The sequence below is a fragment of the Caloenas nicobarica genome, chromosome 1, assembly GCF_036013445.1.
Source record: "Caloenas nicobarica isolate bCalNic1 chromosome 1, bCalNic1.hap1, whole genome shotgun sequence".
NCBI lineage: Eukaryota > Metazoa > Chordata > Aves > Columbiformes > Columbidae > Caloenas > Caloenas nicobarica.
The window spans coordinates 82,714,528-82,735,776 of NC_088245.1; the positions used below are offsets into that span (position 1 = coordinate 82,714,528).

A 21,249-nucleotide genomic window follows, 5' to 3' on the forward strand; every position below is an offset into this window, starting at 1 on the left:
ACAGCTAGATGCTGTTTCTCGTGTAATAATTTTTATTGATTTTTTTAAATTTTTTTCTCTACTATTCTCACTTCATACTTTTATCAAAAAACAAGCCATATTAAAGCCATAGATAGATACCTTTCACAGAAGGTTCTCCAAGTTTCAGGGGGAAAAAAGAGTTTATGCAAAGAAGTGGCAAATGTGGGTTTGTTTTAGTGTTTGGTTTTTTTAATTGTTGTTGGTTTTGGTCTTTGTTTTGTTTTTTGTTTGTTTGTTTTTCCTGAAAAAAAAGCTATCTCAGGTTTCAGAGAAATTTCAAAGTAAATATGGAAATATTCTCCATATAATGCCCTGTAGTCTCTCTCCAATGTTTTTTCATCTAAATCATGTTATCATGCTATGTCCTGACTTTGTGCAGTTCTTTTTTAGATCTAAATAAGTAGTACATGAAGAGAAATAAAGTCCAGATTTGACAGTCCTGCTATAGACTCTGCTTTCGTTTCATTGTATAAGAACACAGGCTGTTTACAAATAAATTACTTGAGCTTTTAAAATGTCCCCTAAGTATTTGACTGTGAATGTCTCCACTGAATTTCAGAGGCTGACTACTCCCATCCTGCTGAATTTCCTCCTCAGTTTAAATTGTATCTCGGTACAGGTCAGGAGGCCCCCTGCTCTACATAAATAACAGATAAATTGACAAGACAACCTTGACCACATTGTGGCTGCATCTCCTGACAGAACGGGAAAATAAGAACCCGCTTTTAAAGTAGATGCAGGCTGAGGACTGCGGGGCAAGAACTGTTGGGTTTTAATCGTAGATGGGATTAAATTCCTGGACTCTTTCCATCACCTTGATCAAACTGCTGATAAGGGGGACTTTCGGGTGGGTAAAAGACAGTCAGGCATCCCTCTGCGATTGAAAAGCTGGGGAGTTCAGCATTTTATGGCCCTTCGTGCTCTGAGCCCCGCTGCCTCAGTGTCTCTCGGTGTCCAGAGAAGGCTGGTGCCTTCCCCATCCCGCGGGACGGCCGGGAGCTCATGGCTGGAGACCAAAGCACTGCCAAAGTTCTCCCTGTTAGGGTGGCTTGGAAAAATGGCAGGTAGCCCCTGAACAACCTCCCTTCCAGAGCAGTTTTGTGCATGCCTGTTCAGCATGGAACAAAGAATTAATTCTTCCAATTACTCCCCTTGAACAGAGAGAACCCGTCTGATTTTTTGGAAGGGAGAAGAAGGTGGGATGTCTAGCGGCAGTGCATGCTTTGGACACCTGGGCACATTTGCTACTTTTAGGAAAGCTGGGGAGCAGCAATTAGCCAGCATGGGCAGCGATCTTAAGGGGCGCAGGCTCCACTCCTGTAATACATCCCTTCCTTAATGCGACTTGATGTAGATAGAGCGGGGGCCTATCAGGTGTGAAAAGCCCTGCTGCTCCTGGCTTGGAGTGGCCTCCAGACAGCGATTTGGCGACGTCAATCTAGTCATGCTTGATTTGGACACTTAACGCGGTAAAGCAGGATCCCTCTCCCCCCGATCAACTTCTCAATTAGCAAGCTGCCGCCTGTAACGGCCTTGTTTCACAATCCCTCTGGGCCGCTTCAGGGGTCATTAGGGTGAGAAAACTCTAGCGCCAGCTCCAGCGAAGGCGAGGGACGCTGAGAGATTTCCTAAATACATATAACCCTTTTTCAAGTTGTTTGCTTTCATGGGATTGATTCGTGGCAAATTAAGAAGCTTAAGGCTTCGGTATCTTCTTTAAACTGCCCACCTTATCGCCTTTACAGCTGACAGTTTCCTGACAGCCAGCGTGTAAGCAGAGATAACAAGTAGGTTAGTACACATATATATATTATATACAAATATTATATACGCGGCTTGGTATTTTCTGCTTAAAAAGAGGATGGGGGGAGCTTTTCATTTGTAGTCTCTGCGGTTTTGGGTAAAGAGCAGCCACTGTGAGCGATCACTAATTTTAACAGCAGATCTGGAGAAGTATACGGGGATGCCGATACCCAGCTGCAGTCAGCGTAAAATAATAAATAGGCAAATTTATGTCCTCATCTCCCAAATTTCTTTCCTTTCTTTATTAGGGAGCAAACTATTGTTACATTAAATATTCAAACTACACAAAATCTCAAGGGCTTTCCCTTCCCACAATGTGTTACCAGTATTCATGCATATGAAGAACAGTAACCCATATACAAACGGCACCTTTTTTAATGAGCAATATATGTCAACATGACACCTTCTTATGAAATGCAGCTTTTTAGGTTCTGCCTTTGTGGATGTAATAATTGAGATGTTTCTAATATATGCAGTTACATTACCTGCTCATTGTTTGTGATTTTGTTCGTCACCTAACTTTATACTCTTTATAATGCTTCTAGCATTTGCCTCAATTCATGCTCGGTTTTATTTAATTAGAAATATAATTTTCTGCTACATTAATTATAAATTTGAGTGAGACATTGCCACAGAATTTCCTCAAGCATTTGTTTTAGAAGAGGAACAAAAATCGCAGGGAGTGGGGAAGAAACTATAAAACCATATGCAGGTGTAAAAATATCTATATCTAAAGCCTAAACAATTGAATACATACATGAAAGAAAAAAAATGATTATTTGTAATTGTTTAATTAATTCATCTTATTTTAGTGCAATATTTATCGAAATAACTGGGCTAATGACAGAAAAATGTCATGGTGATCTGTCTCAGAATATGACATATTTTGAAAGCATACTTCTAGAACCAGCCCTAGATATGCTGAAATCTGAGTTTTGAAAACTATATTATTTTTAAATCAGAATTTTAATGTTTATATTTTCCTTGAAATATTTTTTCCCAAAGCTGTAATATTTTTGTGAATATGTCAATGATATATAGATATCAGCAGTGCATATGCATGCAGAATGCAATGTATATAGCGTATGTGCTTCTTCAAAGTACCCTGATGCTTTGATTTGTAACTGTTTAAGGTTTTACTTAAAATTCTGAACACTGCACAGAGCATAGCCATTTCAATGGAATACTTCAAATAGTAAGTCCTAAAGGTGACACAACAAAGGAAATACCTTAGATACTGCGGCTTTTATTTATAAAGGAAATGCTCACATAGTCCAATGAAGGAAAACTTTACCTGTTTCCATTTCTATAGGAAGAGCAGTTCTATTAAACCATCGCTTTGTTGCATGAACTTGCAAATGCATCATATGATTTGTATGAGCAGAATGAAATACTTGCATAACATCTAATGGATTTGACGCACATCCTGTTTCCTAATTTCTAAGCATCTTGCTTATTGCAAACATTAAAAAAAAATCTTCTACTCACTGTGCAACACTTATCTTACAGTGGGTTTTAGAAAGGAGAAATTCCAAATACAGTACAAGAAATTATTGTGTTGTATAGTGGGGAAAACACGACTCTCTTCCCTGTTACTCTCTCCTGAGGAACTATTTTGCGGTTTTACACACACACTTACACACATGAACATGCATGCACATCTAGTTTAGCTCTGCGAGCAATTTTCCAGAAAGCAGGTGTCTGGTGGTGTGAGTACCATATATCTAAATGTCATTATTGGGCAAATGCTTATGTTAGTCAGTAGCTGCTATAAATGCATCTATGTTTTTCATAGTAGCTATCATTCAGGGCTATTAAGGGACTTTTGCACACCAAGCTTCCTGTTGTCCATGTAATGCGAAGAAAGGATGGGAAAATTGAGGTGCAAAGTGGAGATGTTTGCACAAGGCCACTTAGCAAGGTAGCGCAGGGACCAGGGATGGAGACTTCTTTTCCCTGCTCTAAACATTGACTGACACTCCTTACCAACTTCCATCATGAACCTCTTAATGTAAAAAAAAATGATTGTATTGTGGCATTCCTAGCAGCCCCTTTGATAACTGCTGGGCCCGGCCCCCCTCTTCAGCTGGACAGAACCAGGCTGGCACAAGGGGCCGGGGCTCCGCGAGGGTGCAGCGATACACCCGCTCGGGAAGCGTTGCCAGTTTGGGGTTCACATAGCATCTTCTGTCTGTTACACATATGCTCTTTTACTGCTTGCACCAGAGCTCTAATTCTCTGCCAAAATCTCCAGGGTGATTCCCACAAGCAGTGAGGTTTCTGGGCTGAGGATCACCACCTTGGAAAAAGCAATTCTTCCCACATGTTTATTGTGTTTCTAGATACATATCTTCTAGCAAAACAAGATGTGGAAACACGATGAGAACCTTGTGGCTCTACTTCCTACCTAAGCACGTCTTTGCCTACAGCGTCATGGCATGAAAGAGCCTGCTAATGATTCTTAAATGTTCATTACTGTAGATATTCTCCCAGAATATACTTCTCACCTTGAATGACCCATGTGTTGAATTTTAACTAAGGGAGCCCATGATAGTAAGTCTGTCATGATGCTGGCTTTTTTTTTCCTCTCCAGTTCTTAAAAGCCTTTTATTATAGGACTGCTTAAGGCATTCTTCAATTAGCATGTGCTGTATTGTGGCTGGAACAGCTGTTTACCATTTAATAAAGCATGGCATAATTTATTTTCAGAGTCTAGCAACCGTCTTCGCTATTACACCAGGGGAGAAACACAGTAACTGCATTGTTCACAGCGCTGATGAAAGAACTATAGACTTTATTATATGACCTCATAGAACTATTAACTTACCCCCCACTTCTATTTCAATATGTATTTACCTGACAGTCTGTGCATTGATTTCTTACCCAGACGTTCTCCATTCTCAGTCACCTCTGGGGCAAAATGAAAAACATCTATGTTTTATATCCCTCACATGAGGCAGCTAATTATATATTTGTACCTTAATTTCCTTCCCTTCCCCCATCTCCGGGGGCAAACTCTGTATGCACCACTTAGAGCTTTTTTCCTTAGTCACGGGAGAAACAATAGAATTGTTGGGAAATAGTATGAGTTTGGCCACTGCTCATCAGGGGGCTTTCTGTTCGTTCAGGTTCTTTTATTCCCAGAGCCCTCCTTCCCTGTTTAGTTCTTTGTCTGTGGGATGGGTCTGAAATGCACCTTAGGAGCATCTCTGTTGGGTTTTGCTTCCTCTGCAGAAATGCGAAGCTATATGTACTTATAGGACAAGTGACAAACTCCCCACATCCATGTTGCAGGTGATACTGGTTCCTTCTTAGGAGGGACTGTGGGTCATCTGCACCACCTGACATCAGCTGCATGGTGTTATGACATAGACAGATGGCTGCTGCATGGAGCAGCATCCATGAGGCAGGTGAGAACAACTCTCCCGTAGGCACCAGGGTGAAGGTCATCCCTGAGAGCCCCTCACCTCCAGCCTGTTCCCGACAATCTCATCAGGTTATCACTGAACCATCTTTGAGATCGTTCCTTCAGGTAAGGAGAAGGAAGAGCAGCTGGCAAACACAGCTCAGCAGTGCTTTGTCACAGCCAAAAGGTACAGGCATATCCTTGAGTGATATCCATACCATGCAGTACGTGGCACAGAGCCCCAAACTAGCTTCGAGATCCGGAAACAGTGTAGACACATCTAAGCGGCGACGCAAGCGGTTAGTTAGCTGGGACGTGAACCTAATTAGCCCCAGTGGAGTGCTACACAGATACAGCAGCAGCACTGAGCCGACCCTGAGCTGTACCACCGTGCTGTGCCAGTTAGACCGACCCCCAGGCCGGGAGCCAGCTTGGGATATTGCATTCTTATTATTTGAGCTGAGGCATTAAATTTGTTTTTAAGTTGCTCGAATCTGACAAAGAAAATACGTCAGCTGAGTATCTGCAAATTTTTAGATTCAGCCTGTGCGTGTAGATGGATTTATATGCATGATTTAAAGTAAAGCATGTGTAGAAAGATGAAGTTTATATGGTTGCTTTGTAGAAATGGATGTAATATTGATGTTGACTTTACTGGTAGAAGTTTAAGGATGTCACAATGCATGAGTGGTGGTGCAAAGCAGAGCCCTGAGTGCATTGGGAGGTCATTTTTAACTTGAATTTATTTCTACAATATCAACCATAGATCACTGTACACTGTGCACTATCATCTCTGCTTTTCATCTTAGTGGTTAAAGAAAATTTAAAATGAAACAAAATTGTAACTTTATTAAAAGATGATAGTAAATTAGGCCAGAATACTCCTTAAAATTGCATTTTAGCTGTAAACTGAAAGTTTGATGATCTGAATGCATGACTGAAGGGACAGGGTAGCAGACTGTGACATAAACGATGTAGCTATATTTGCTTCTAAGATGAACAAGGGTTTCTTAAAGTTGTGTGATTTAGGCTTCAGAGTTAACACTCCATTGACCAAACAACAAAATTTCCACCTCTCAGAGGTTTTTCAAACTATAGATTTAGAAAAGTGGTATTACGTCAATTATGTCTGGTCATGCTTCAAATTTTTTGAGTCAAAATTAAGGCTGGTAATACTTGCTTGAAATGAAAGCTTAGATTGTTTCACAGAACACAAATAACCTAATTAGGGAAGGATATAGAAGTAAATCTATATTTTGTTTTGAATGTCTGGTTTTGAGGTGTTTGAAAATGGAATTCATGCATGTTAACTTCACATAAAGGATTCTTTCATGCAGTCTGCAGAGAAAAAAAGGGATTGATTTCATGAACTTGAGCAGGCATGGGACAGAGTTTGGCAAATAGCTTGCTGCACGCAGATGGAACAAACTGGAAGTCTGTGCTGAGGGGAACAGCTCGGCTACGTTAAATTATGATCCACAGTAATGAGGGCAGTACATAAAACCAAGGTGCAAAAAAGACAAAAAACCCTCCACCTTTCATTAACTATTGGACTTCAGATTACATACAGTTATTTCTTCTGCAATAGTTGTACAGAATAGAACAGTGTGAGAAATAGCAGCCTCACGTGAGAGAGAGGCTTGCACCTCCTGTCTTCAGCGTGCGGATCATGCTGCAGATACACAAGTGCTACGTGTCGCACACAGCCCAACCGAAGCCAGATGGGATTACTCACATACCCAGGTTAGCTAAACATGAAAGCAAAACGCACTCAGACAAGTAGCGTGTCACTGTGCTGTGAGGCTACAGCCATCCTCTACTGTTGCATTTCTATCTGCCTGCAATCCAGCTACCAGCTTAAATTTTTAGTAGCAAAGGCCCTAGAGATGTACTGCAGCTGACTCTCAGCAAAGCGGAGCTGTGTTTCCAGGTGGCACATGCTGGAATCCTTACAAACAGTGCTAGGGAGATCAGAATACTTCCAACGTCAAGTTAATTCTTCGGTGTCTGAGTTTGCTTTCAAAATAAAATGAAGGGTACTGAGGTGAAAAGGTTTCTCTGCTCTGATTTGGCAAAACTATGCCTCTTTTCACAGCATTACCAAACAAGGCAAACACTGGATCAGCCTTTGGTTTTAGTAGACGTTTTAAGCGTGCTTCAGCAACTGTTTGAATGCCTGCCTTAGCACGCGTACACCAACCAGGCTGTTTTGTTTGTCTTTTCTTTTTCTTCATCTTTTTTGCAGTATCTGAAATCAGACCTCTAAATAAGGACTATGCTAACTAACTGCTCCCATGTTATGATGTTTGTGATTTTTACATTTTCTAAAATAATTCAGCACCCAGAGAGCTGAGCTCTCGTGGAAGTCTGGCTGCCTCACCTGCAGCTGGGGAGTGCTGGAAATTTAGCTGAAGGCTCGGTGCTTCAGACTGTTGAGCATGCTGGTTTGGAACTCCATTGCATTCACCTCTTTTGACACGGCACTTTTCTCAATAAAAGTCTTTAAAAGACAGGGACTTAGAGAAGGACATCTAAGCAGCAATGAGGATATAGGAGAGAATCCAGAACCATTTCAGAAGTGGCCATTTTCTCCTGCATTCAGTTTGTTCCCCACCTTTTTCCTTACTTCGTAAAGAGTCTCCATTTTACTGGCCCCTGCTGATTGCTAGACCAGAGTTAATTCAAGCCAAGTCACCAGAAGTCTTTACTGGATACCAGTGAGTGCAGTCAGGAGCTCTCTGGATAAGTGGTGTGAATGGGTACTGTCTGCTCTTGTTTCTCCTGCGCTCGCGTGGTTTAACTTCGGTAGGCAAACTGCAACAGCTTCTCCTCCCTCCTTGTCTGGAAGCATGTTTCATTTTCAATGAGCATTTAGAAAGCCGTTCCAGAGAATGGAGGATGGGCGGGAGTGAAATAAGTTTTGCAGGCATTCATAAAAATACATTTGGGACAAATTTACCTGCTTCCTTTTCTCTACAATTTGGCAGGGAGGATTTTCAAAAATATCTCGTGGGAAGTAAGAGAATATCCAACCTGATGTTCTGTGATTCTATGAATATAGACTGCTTAAAGCCAGTAGTATTTGTCCCTAATATGTCCCTAAGTCACTTAGAAAACATCTAAGAAAGCTCCACCTAATAATCTAATTAATACTCAGCATGTAAAAAATTGCATGTTTTCTAAAACTACACTTTTCAATACGCTTTGTAAACTAGATCCTTAGGTAATTTTTTTGCTCTCTCATTAACTTTTAGATTCTTTTATGTGGTTTTATGCTTCTCCAAATAGCATCTTATGCTGTCTGAAATACTTGCTAAGGGCCAAATTCTGCCTTTCAGTGCATACATCTTGAATTGAAATCCTGAATAATACACAAACCTACTAGGAAAAAAAATCTGATTGTCTATTTGAGTAAATGTCTGATTACATTGAAAACAGTGTGTGTATTATTTTGATCCCTCATGCACTGTGAAGAACAGAGGTTTGAAAGTAGCATTTCAATTTTTTATAGAAACAGTATCTAGCAGGGATACTACTATGTGAAGATTAGGTCTCGGCTCCTTTTTAACAAATAAATTGACATCAAAATTAAGTGAGTCGCCAGGGTCATCCAATCAGCTAGTGACGAAGGCAAGTTTAGAACTCAGCTCCCATATATATATATATTTTTATTTTTTCCCTAATGAACCTAGTTAACACCATAGTGAGAATGAGGAGAAAAAACAATTTGAAACCATGTGAAACTATCCATAATTATGGCACCACAGGAGAAATTCCATTTAATGTCTGCTTTGTCATTCCTGAATCTCGAGATTTTTTCTTCTCCTTGATTTTCCATTGTGCACACAGACAATTTTAACTCCTACTGCAAACTGGAAAACCAGACATCTTATCCAAATCATGCAACATTTTAATGTAAAATTAAGTAAGCAAAGGAGTGCTGTTGGTCATGAACCAATGGATCTTACAGAGGGCAGCTGTCAAATAAGAACAGCAAAAAGGAGAAAGCTTGTGGGAGCAGCTGTAACCAAAAATGTTAGATCCTAAATCCTGTGGAAGTCCCTTGTAATTTGACAGGGAATTATGGCCGAAATCAGCTTCATCTTGGTGTGTGTGCAGTTCTGCCTAATGGTGTAGTTGTGTGATGGGGCATTTGTAAGCTAATGATGAGAACCAGCTCCCCCCTGCTTACTCAGGACCTCACCCAAAATTAGTAGGAGTGGATGAAAATTGGTGTCAATGTGGTTAAACTGAGTCCCTCTAGAAAGCACATGCCTCATAAATATAGTGTAGTTCAGTCAGTGTCTCAGCACTTTTGCATATCTGTCCAGTCTTCTCTTTTTCTTGTCTTTCCCCTCCCAACTTTTTCCCTTTTCTCATCTCTCAGTACTTAACCTTCGGATTTCTGTTTAGTAAACCTACCAAAGTAGAATCAATAACCTGGTGCTCAGTCACACTTTTTGCTGCTCAAAATGTAAGGTTTGGCTTTGTTTGTAGAAGTCTTTCATTTTTTAGCACTGTGCAGCGTGTTCTGTACCGTTCAAATCCATTAAGAATGAAAGCTTTTGCTGTGGCCGATTGTTCTAATTTCTGTTGTTGTATATATGGTATAAACATAAAATTTCAGATGTTGGTTCAGAATAGCAAAAGGAGAGATCTGTCCTTGAACTTTTACAGTTTCCCATCCTTTCTCCCCACATGAAATTGGTGAAGAACAGTTTTCTAATCTCCCGAGCTAGCTAGGGCAGAGCGGAACTACCTGTAAGTAGATGTGAAAAGAGTGAGTTTAAACATTCTCTTACCACATGCATAGAAAATGGTAAATAAGGCAGAGAATGATACCAGGCGGCTCTCAGTACTATGTAGAAATGAAGTCCTTGACATTTTTTTGGTAAAATAGACAAAGCAAGAGACTGTAGCTCAGTGCATCAGCTCCAGTTAAGAGCCTGCTAAAAAACTATTTCTTCTCTCCAGTAGTAAAATACGTATGTTTCAGAAACTTGTTTGTTTAACAAGCTGGAAGAGAGGAGGAAAATAAAATAGCATTTAGCGAGACTAGTGCACATACTCCTGTGCAAAGGAGTACGTGAAGGTGGCTCCTGATTGATCTCGTGATCCTTGGACAAAACTGAGGAGAAAGTCTAACAAACGCATCGTTTTGCAGTAAATTAGATCAGATTTCCGCATCTCCGCACTCAGTCTGTGAGCTGACAGTTCAGTAAAATGTTCCCTTGTAAGGTTCACCCTCTTAGGAAAAGGGGCAATAATTCATCATTAGAATTTCAGAGTCCAGGTGTAGATGAAAACTGATGGAGCCTCCAGCGAGGCAGGGAAAGTGCACAGAAGAAGAAAATTTTATCTGAAGCCTAATTCCCTGGTTACAGCAGAGAATAATTAAGATAATATTGCTTCAAGAGTTCTTTAATGATTAAAAATCACATATGCAGAATCCATAAATTGGAGGGCAACAAATTGGAAGGATACAGCGTCAGAGATCCATTTTGTGCATGTTGTAGTGGGAAGCACACCGGTGGCACAACAGCAGCCTGGGCAGCCACAGGAGACCAGGCCCATTCCAAGGACTTTGTTTAGATGCAACAAATCATTTGTCTGTTATTAACCCAGAGCTTGTAATTATGCAGATTGCCATAGATTTTCCTGGGCCTGGAAGTGAGATTGAGGGTTGTTCACACTATAGCAGGCAGCTCAGGGCTGGCCATGCATTACTGAACTTGCCACATTTATCATGTTGACTGATGGCAGCAGAAGCAGGTCTCAGGTCCCAGTGGTTAATGTAGTGGGTAATTAACTGTCATTTGCCTAGTAATAGGCTGATGATCAATGGTTTGTGTGGAAACAAATTCTAATCAGGTAGCTGATAAATGCTCAGGGAACGAGAGCAATTGAAATTGGGGGAAACTATGTCCAGAATTTCAAACTGGCATTGTGGGGTTTTTATTATTATTATTAATGGGAGAAAACTATGTTCTTCATATAAACAGCTTTATCCAAAATTAACAATAGCTAATATAAATCTCATATGTTTGTTTTGTATGTGGTGGGGAAGAACTAACAGTGAGGAAGGCCTTCTTCCCTTAACGTAATTGAAAAATTTTAATATATCTGGTGCTTAGCCGAAGCAGCTTCTGTGGGGGTCTTTCGTTTCAGGACTGTGGAAATCTGCACATAGTGGACTGTGGCGCGGTAAATCTCCATGCTTTGCAGTGCTGTATGACAATCCCAAATTGTTTCACTGCTCTGCAACAGGCAAACCGCAATTCCAGCCCTAATGGATTTCCCCTTTTCACGCACACAGACAAACCGCTGCACAGAGGCCCTGGCTGAGGAAGGTGACACGGCCTGCCCTGAGCACCCTTTCCAGCAAGGGGCTTGAGCCGTGTCTCAAGTACTCAGTCGTTGCACCTGAACTGTCTCAGCATTGAGGTGTTGCCTGATCCTTCCACGCGGAGCCTGAAGGCGGTTGCGCCATTCTCATGTTCGTGCTTAAACGCTGCTGTTGTAGAGCCTTAATGCCTGACTTTCCTTTTACTGTAACCGTACAGAGTAACAATACTATGTACCTGCAGTCCTTACTCAGTACCTTTTGCAGCCTGATCTGCTTTCCTTGGGCAAATAAACCACCATCATCTCCTACATAGATGTGGAGGAAGACAGAGCTGGGCCTGTGGTTGGTGGGTTTAGTCTTTTCTAATGCAAAGCCACCAGGATGACTCTGGAAGGCAACTAAGTCTTGTGTCCTTACAGACAAGGAATGAAAGTCTGAATGCGATTTAGATAACCTGGGCAAAGCCCTTGCATGAGGAAGGTGGAACTGAAATAGAATGTTTTAATATTTATGATTTGTTTAATTAATCTATAATTTTAGTAATCAGACTTAACAGAACTGGAGGTTGGCTTGGGTCATTCTAACAAGATGAAGATGGCCTTGTCCCAGCACTTCTCCCAGTGATCATGGTGACCAGCATCTCAGACAGGACAAAAAGGGTCGTAACTTTAAAAATAAACAGGCATGTTTTATGTCAGCAGCACACCTCAAGTAGAAGCAGAAGGTAAAAAGATTTGGAATTAAGTGGACTTGTTGGTAACCCATGAAATTAAGTAAAATGGAGGGATGTGATTAAAAAGCTGTGTTCATTTTATGTTACCAAACTGAATTTTCTACAGAGCACCTTTGAATTCATTAGTTTAGAACTGCTTTTAATTTGGTGTTTCCCTTGAGAGCCATTATATTTTTCTGCTGTCAGCCTGATGTTGAGGAAAAAAAGAAAACTGGCAGATGTGGTGTTTTCATCTAGTGTGCTTCATAGTTAAAAACAGCATTAACTGGTACGCACAAGCAGTGCATTACTTTTAATAATCCATCACAACTATTAAGTAGTTTAAATAACCTTAGTTTCAAAGATTGCTGCCATGTAGAGCTAACGTATTTTTTCTTGTTCATTATAATCCTTCTATGTTACAAAAGGATGCATATGTGTGGGTTGATTTTTTTTTTTGGTAATACACACACTTGAAAAGTATTGAAAAATCTTTAACAAAGAGAATTTAAAAAAAAATATGTATACATGTCTAGCAAAAACAGCGTTTCATATTGTTCTTATACTCCTACTTCTACTCCTGATGTGACTATATATAGTTTATAGCCTCATTTACTTTAATGCGCTACCTGAATAACATAATCATAGCAATAACTATGGTATAGGGTTGTAAGGTGCATGAACCGCTAATGCTTTCTGACGATTTAAATGACTTGTTCATAAAATGTTCTTTTAATAATAGTGGTAAAGCTTTTAGCACTAGATGTCAAAAATGCGAAGAATATTGGCTTTTTCAAGTGTTATTTCTTTTCTAGCTAAAGTGTGTTTTAATAATAAATAGCACCAAAAGCCAAGGTTATGTGGCTCTCGTCTGCACTGTACAATCCAAGCAGAAGACTCTTCCCACGTATGCAAACAGCTTGACCTCTGCCTGCGCAGTTATGTAACAGCCCTGGTGTGTTTACTATTTCTTTGTTTAGTCTAACAAGGTGTTTCTTTTATCAAGAAAGGTCAGTATAACCTGCAGAAAAAAAATATAATCACAATAGGCGCAATATTAGTCTGTCACTGCTTCATAAAGCTCTCTCCGGCAAAAAGGGCTATGCCTTCGTATTGTAAATTGAGCAGACTTGTGCCACCGAAGACCAGCCTTTCCAAAGGGAGGTGTGCTGGGAAGTCAATCAAAGGCCAGGCAACCGCTGAGGGGAACTAAAAAAAAAAAAGAAACAAAACAGATAAAAAAGAAAGTGTGATTTTCTTTTCAGTTAAGCGTCTTCAGGAATATATTTCTTTCTGTATCTCCAGGTTATTTGGCGTTACAGGAAACTGTGCTGCCTGCAGTAAGCTCATACCTGCTTTTGAGATGGTGATGAGAGCTAAGGACAATGTTTATCACCTGGACTGTTTTGCATGTCAACTTTGTAATCAGAGGTAAGACAATTTCTTGGGTATGCTCCATAGGCTAAGTGCTAATTCGGCACCGGTGTGGGCATACATTCAAAGAAGAGGAAATATCTACCAGTAGTGGAAACCCAAGACTGAGAGTAAGATCTGGATACTTTTCCTGGAACCGATATAGGACATCTTTCATGACATTGGCCAGAAAGCTTTTTGTGCCTTAAATCCCCCATCAATAAACACGAATAAGGTTACTTCCTCTCCTTCAAAAGACTGTCTGTCAAGTTTCATTAATTAATATTCAGAAAGGACTTTGAGGTCCCTTTCTGCAGAAGAGCATAGCACTATCATTTGTCATTATTACACTGATTTCATTTGAATTCTTCATTTTTATCACATGTATCTCTTTTAAACTACATGTAGTTTCTTCCTGTTGCCAGAACTGTAACCATTTACATTTAAAAGATGATATTCCCACCATTTTCTCTGGAGCAGCATTGGACTTCTTATGCCATATTTTTATTTTCACATCCTAACTGTAGGTTATAAAAATCCCAAGGATCCAAACATGACACTTTGTTCTGAAGTGGCAGGCATGTGGTACAGTTGCAGAACGAATGTCAAAAATGGTAAAATTGTAACAACTGAATACAGCCAAACTTATAGCAGCTATGCTCAGAATGGTGGCCAAATTCTGTCAGAGATTTCACCAAGAGATCCATTTATGACTCCACAAGAGCTGGTAGCAGCTTTGCTAGTGACTTCTATGAGGTCTAGGAAATGAGAGAACCAGTTATGTCTGCTCCTTAATATACCTATTATTTTCAGTTATTTTTCAGTTATTATGTGATCCTATTTAGAGTTTTATAGCATTCGTATTTTTTTTCATTTTCAGGTGGGAAGAAACACAAGATGTACATTCCTAGGGAAGTAACAAAAAATTAGGAAGATAATAGTCTGACACGACAAAGTTAGATACAGCCCTAAATAAGCTTTGCTAACTCACCTTGTCCTACAGTGTATTATTTTGTAACACTGTAGTCATTTAAAAATCAAACATCCCTAAAGAACCATAAAATGTACAGCTGCTAATAAGTGTAGCACACTACAATTACGCTCTTTAAAAAAAGCCAAATTGACCTTTTTCATCATGTTGCATGGGAAATTAAAATACCAAGCAAGTAATAACCACTGCTTAAACTATATAATAATGCAAAGTAATTATAGGTTCTAATGCGATTTAAAGTCCTATATCAATTTTGTCTTGCCACAGAACTAAGAGGCTATATTCTGAGTAAGGCAGAGCCTCCCTTAGTACTTACTTAAGTAAGACACACGCACATTCCTAGGTTTCGTTTCTTAAACCCTTCACATCCCTGTTTTTTTCAAACCACGGTTCTAGTATCATTATTAAAGCACCTAATATATTTCTGTTGTTCGCTTCATTTATTACATGCCATAATGGGTCTGCATATCTTTAGTGTTGGTTATGCACAATTAGCACTTAGTTATTGTCTTGTCACTTCAGCCCATACAAGACAAACTTCTTTAATGTAAGAAGTCAGCTAATCTTCATCAGTCAAGCAAAGCAGACAATGTTTGTTACCCTGAGTGCAAAAGATTTTCATCACGGCACTCTTGGAGATGCAGAAGTGAACTTTCCTTTTCTCCCACCACAAAAAGCGAAGCTCTTGTGATTATTTTTAATATTGTTTTTTTACCATTACAAGTGTGAACTAATATACAATTTCACTTTGCAGCTAACATACATCATACTGTGCCCTAGGGCCACTGATGCCCCTGGAAAAGTGCTGTTAGGCATTTCTGAGTTGGAACTTTCCTGGGGTATTTAATAATTCTTAGCCTTGTCATTCCTGAGCCTTCAATCCAGGCCTTTACTTGATTATTACTTTGCATGTAGTTTGTGCAAAGGGTTGCTGAAATAATCTTACACAGGTCTTAGGCTGGGAACAAAATAATTGATTTACCTGCTATACAGTCCAGTTCATCTAGTCAAAACAGGGAGCAGTTCCAGAAGTTTCAAAGAATTTCAGAAATTCTCAAAAGTGGCCCTAATCCCGATTATATTGCAATAGTTCTCATGGAGCCTAATAAAACAGACTGTCTATAGGATACTTTTCTTCCTCACAATTTGTGGCTAGTGGCACTCTGAAGAATTAATTTTCTTGTTTTTTATAATAAATCCTATTTCATGGGTGCTCCAGCATAGCTCTTATGTGGTTTCTGTGACAAAGCATCCCACTGACTACATTCTCTCGTTAATAAATATATTTAATTTTTTTGTTTTTCGTTACTTGTATAACAACAAAACCCAGAAATGCTAGACACCTGACCCATCACCAGTTTTGGAGGGTTTTTTATATCTGCTATGAAACCTCTTTTCTTTTGAACTTAATAATCTTGTCAGTCACCATGCCGTTAATAATTTCTGTTGCCCTTCTCAGGATTCTTTTTTCTTCCTCTAGTTAAGCTAATCAAAACCAAACAGCAGATTCTGAGTGAGGATAAGTTTATAAAATAGCAGTTTAATTTTCTCTCTATTCCATGCTGCCCATTTGTATGCAAAATAATGTTATTGAGTATTTTTAGATTTGCCCTTTCCTTTCACGTCAACCACTATCCCTAATGTGGAACTTATTTATTGAAGAGAATATTTTTATCTACAAACACATCACTGATATCCAAAAATCACTAACAGAGGTAGCAAGGATCAACAACTATTGCAAGACCTTTAGGTTTGACCTTAGGCTCCACCTTCGCATTATTTTCCTCCATTATATTTTAAATCCTTTGGGTCATTCTTTTTACCAATAAAAGTACAACATACCTGGAGTACTACCACAGAGTATATAATGCTCTCTGTTTGGTTCCATATTTCAGATTTTCAATTATCATCTACCATTTAGGTTTTTTTCTCCTAACAGAATATATGCAATGTTCATGAGTACACTAAATTGTTTCTTCAGTTTGCATTACTTTGTCTTTGCCAACACTGAATTTCTTCTGATGTTCTGTGCCTTGTTGCTCCTTCCAGTCCCTTCTTCCTTCCACGCTACCTAATAATTATATTAACTCATATCACACTAATCCTTGGGGCAGCCTGTTCTTTGGGCTTGCTATCGCATGACCCTCGTATTCCTACCCTTTAAAATAGTTGATCCTGGCCCAGTTAGAGAAAGACCCGCCTGTTTTTGCCTAGTAATTTTTGTGAAAGATTTGGTGATTTTTCTGCTTTTATGTACAACTTGACTGCTTTATTATTTTTTAGTATCTACAACTCAGCATCCAGCTCAAGTCTCAGTGTGGGTGGTAGTTGGACCCCCTTGATTTCAGGGGACTTTTGTTCAGGCCATAAACTCCATCTCTGAACTAATTCATAATGTGCCTGTCCCATTTTAGTGGCCTCCTAAAGGCTACGTTTTCAGAGTAAGAAGAAAACAGCATTGTCTCACATATGGTATTCTAGGAAGATGGACTATAGACAGAACTGAAAGAGATCTCCTGAGCCACTAAGCCTGGTCTCCTGGTGTCAAATAGGCACTGTCTTATATTTTACCTTTCGTAAAGCTATTCAGCTCTATGATCTAATTGCTTCATCCAGCCTGTCTTTGACATATTTTCCCCATTTTTTCTTGATGCTGATGCTTAAAGCTGTTGGGATTTTGTGAATATTAAGCTCCACTCCTAGCCTAAAGGTTTTAAGCATCCCCTTATCTTTCATGTCTCTGTCCAGCTTACTCCTAATTTGAAGTTTTCCATCTACTAAATACCCACAGAGCTTAGTGACAAGTCATCTTAATGTTGTGAGTTCTCCCCTTTCTTCTCTGTAAACATATTAAACTTCTCCTCAGAAGCACTTCACCTCACATTGTCAGTAGCCTCAAAATAGTTAATTTCTGCAGAAAATTCAAAGGAAAAAAAATTGTAACCACTGGAAAAATAAACTTGTAAACAGACACTGCCTTTCACACTTTGTCAGGTTGCATGTGTGTGACTAGCAAAATGGAGTGGAAAATCTTGCAAGTGGGCTCAGCTGTATCTTTGCTTGACACTTTTGACTACAGTGATCATGTCAGTCTGCCTTCAGCTTTCCCACTTTCCGGAGTTTCCGTGTCCTTCCTTTCACTCTCTGTCGGCTGCTTTAGCAGCTTGTTCTATACTTCTGTGATATTTTCTCTCCACTGTCTGATGTCAGCTTAGGGCATGGTTTAAAATCCCCATCTGCTATCACTGAGGGATGTTTAAATCCACTGTTCTATCCTTCTATCCAAAATAGCCTTTATTTTAATGGAAACTGGAATGAAATGGTTACATACTTATTCAAATCGCTGTCCTGATGTAGCTGTAGACACTTACCTCCAGTATAAACTGTAAAATGCCCACACAATGCTGCCTTTGTTCTCTGTCAAGCAAGAGGGGAGGGAATGTCGTCCTTATTTCAAACACCAACATTAGATTTTTGCATGAGTGGTCATTTTATAAATTCTGAAGACCTGAATACTGTTTATTTCAATTGAGTGTTTCTAAATTTAGAATAAAAATGAATACATTTTGCACACCTGCTTTAAAAAAAAAAAAAGTAAACGAAAGCACACCAAGTTGAGGTTTGTCATTGTAAGTTGAACCAGGATTCTGTGTCCATATATACTACATCATTCTGGTAAAATTATACAAACCCAGGCACAGCTACCACTTTCCAGCTTTTGACAATAAATGGATATTTTGACAAAGCCCTAGAATTAGTCAACTGTAGATGTGGACTGATGAACTGTGGTGTAAAAGAGTGGCTTTGTTCTTTTAGTGGTGGATATAGATTAACATTAATTTGAGTTATATTGCAAACTCAAAGGAGGTTTAAAAAACAGGGGAAAGGAGGAAAAGCAGAGGACAAGTTACATCACTGAGTGCACAAAGCAGAGGGGAAGGAGATGAGTGTGGTAAGTCAGCTTTCTTTATCCTAGAGGAAATCAATTAAATGCTTCCAGACTTTGTTTCATTCTACAACAACAAAAATCTGACATTACCAGAGGAGACACTTCACACACAGCCATCTTTGTTCACAGCAATATTTCTCTCACTTTCTTAGGAAGTCTTTGGTACCTTGACACACATTCTGTACATCAGAAAATGTAACAGACAGCAGTGAGATCCATTCTGAGCAATGAAATAGCTATTTCTCAAAATCGAAGTTTTATACTTCTTGTGATTTGTCTAGGCACACCTTCCCCTTCCAAACAAGGTGATAACAGAAGTCATTTTGTAATATAAATGGCCTTACTTTAGCCATTGTAAAATATGACAGGAGTTCTAGAATGTAGGTTAATTATAATGGTCATTCTACTGATGTCACAGTTGTGTTAAAAGTAGTATTGTCAATTTCTGGTGGTACGTCCAATCTGGCATGTTAATGCAGCCTATTGTATGTTTTTTCCTGTTCATCTTGCATGCCTATTAAATAAATTGGGTGAGGGTTTTAAGGAAGGCAGAAGACTACACCATCTGCCTGCTAGAAGAGTAATAGTCTTACCTCATTATATACTCCCAACACAGTGGCATCTCAATATGCTCCTTGACTCCATTTGATATGCACACCCAAATTGTGCCCTGATTTACATACTATGCCAGTTCCATGAAAAAACAAAACAAAAAAAACCCCGCTTGCCAGAGGTGGAAGGCTAGGCTTGAATTTACCATTTCTGTTTTAAAGCTGAGCCAGGTGTAAATCCTGGAGTGTGCAAAACCAACCTGAAGTAGTTGCATGATTTAGATCTTTTACTTCAGAAGAGGCCAAATCTGATTTGAGAGTCAAATAAGTCTGAGAGTGTGGATGTACAGAATTTGTCATACTTCATCCCTCTACTTGCCTTGTCTCATTGTACTTGGGAGCTAGCATGCCACGTTTATGATTTTCACCTGGTGCTTACCTATTTGTCACCTAATGTGTGCATAATTCACACATTTAATGCCTAGGGTCACATGCAAGCTTCATTGTCAGTCTTTGCCAATGTGTTTCAGTCACCGAACTTGCATAATATGAAAACGATTGCAGAATTGAATTTGGACCATAAGTATCACAAGTAACAGGTTTCCGCCAGGGCACAGAGGATGACCCCCAGCGTGCAATTGCAGCCCCAGATGAACACAGAGGGGGTCTTACCATGCAGACAGACCCTCACCCCACAGGTTATCACAGAGCCAAGCGTGTCTAGACAGAGCACTGGCAGCCTCTCTGCAAGACAGCTGTACACTTGGAAGGTAAATGATTTGTGGAATCGTGTATGTTTAAAGCCACTCATGCATAAAACTGTCAAATGCCATGTAGACATAGGTAGAGCATTTCTGGCTCGACGTATTAACATAGCAAAAGCAAGAGGAATTGACACATTTTATTGGGAAAGGCATCCTGACTCCCTCATGTAGCTGGTGTAGTTTAAATCAAACCTTGGCACTTCTCTGAGGGCTGAGAAACAAAATCCTTCAGCCTGCATTTAGATGCAAGCAATGTTGCAAGAAGTCACATGTGAAAGTATTGCTGCGCAAGTGAATTGCACTTCAGGAGCCTATTTTTCATTTACTAAATATTTTAAACAAATTAGTCTGCTAAACTCTGTATTGCGTTGGAACACAAAGGAATACGTAGCTGAATAACATTCACAGTTCGGAGTTGGTGCTTTCTGCTGGGCGAGCAGAGGTGGTTGTGTCTCCCGCTGGTGCCTGACCCGCCGGCAGAGCCGCCCTGCTGCGCGATAACCCCCTGATGTGGTGGGCACTGCGGGACAGACGTCTCTTGCTCAAACCCCATCGGTAATTCTTGGGCAAACTGTAATGGAGTGACTGACTTGTCACAGTACCTAGCTTCCCCTGCTTTAGTCCGTATTAATCTGTATGTTCATTTAAGAGAAACTAAGAAGGACTTTTTTTAATGTGACTTCTTTGGGAAAAACACCTTCCCATATTAGCACTATTTAAGACTCCTTTACCTAATCTGGTAAAATGCATAAAGGAATTTTTGTGAGCATTGCTGTCAATGGACAAAAAAACAAAAGATGTAAACTAGAGAAACTGACAAAGAACTTCTTTGCTTCAGAATTCTGCATTTCAACATACCTACTAAAAATACTTCTGTGTTGTTAGTAGCCTAATATAACAGGATTGGGTTGGGAAGCAGAGAAAGAACCTGTAGAGTCTTGACCATAAACAACTAAAGATTTTGGGATCATTCCATAATCTCTATTTTCAATCATCATCATCAGCAGGCAGTAATCCTATAGAAAAAAAAAAAAAGTCCACAAATAAACAAACCAATTTTCCTTTAAGAGCAGAGCTAATTCTTTTCAATCCAGTTTTTTATTACACTATTTTCCCTCTATCTATTTAGCTAGCATAAGGATAAATTTCCAAAGCTACCCAGTTGGAAAATAAATGTGTTCACTGTTTGTCTAGCATTCCAATCTTCACAAATGTAAATCAGTCCAACTGCTACTCATTTAAACCTGCAACTTCACAAAACATTAAAGGACTGCTTTCAATACACAATTTAAT

General features: G+C 39.5%; 1 protein-coding gene across 3 annotated transcripts in view; it reads left to right on the forward strand.

The window, feature by feature from the left end:
* Window positions 1-21,249, forward strand: part of LMO3 (LIM domain only 3) — a 56,919-nt gene that overhangs the window by 33,764 nt on the left and 1,906 nt on the right. For 2 of the 3 annotated variants that reach the window (XM_065650653.1, XM_065650646.1), the window contains exon 3: window positions 13,594-13,719. In XM_065650653.1, the coding sequence (XP_065506725.1) occupies window positions 13,594-13,719 (126 nt within the window). Of the gene's footprint in view, window positions 1-13,593; window positions 13,720-14,581; window positions 14,838-21,249 lie in introns of those variants that run through there. The other variant, XM_065650662.1, reaches the window with a different exon arrangement.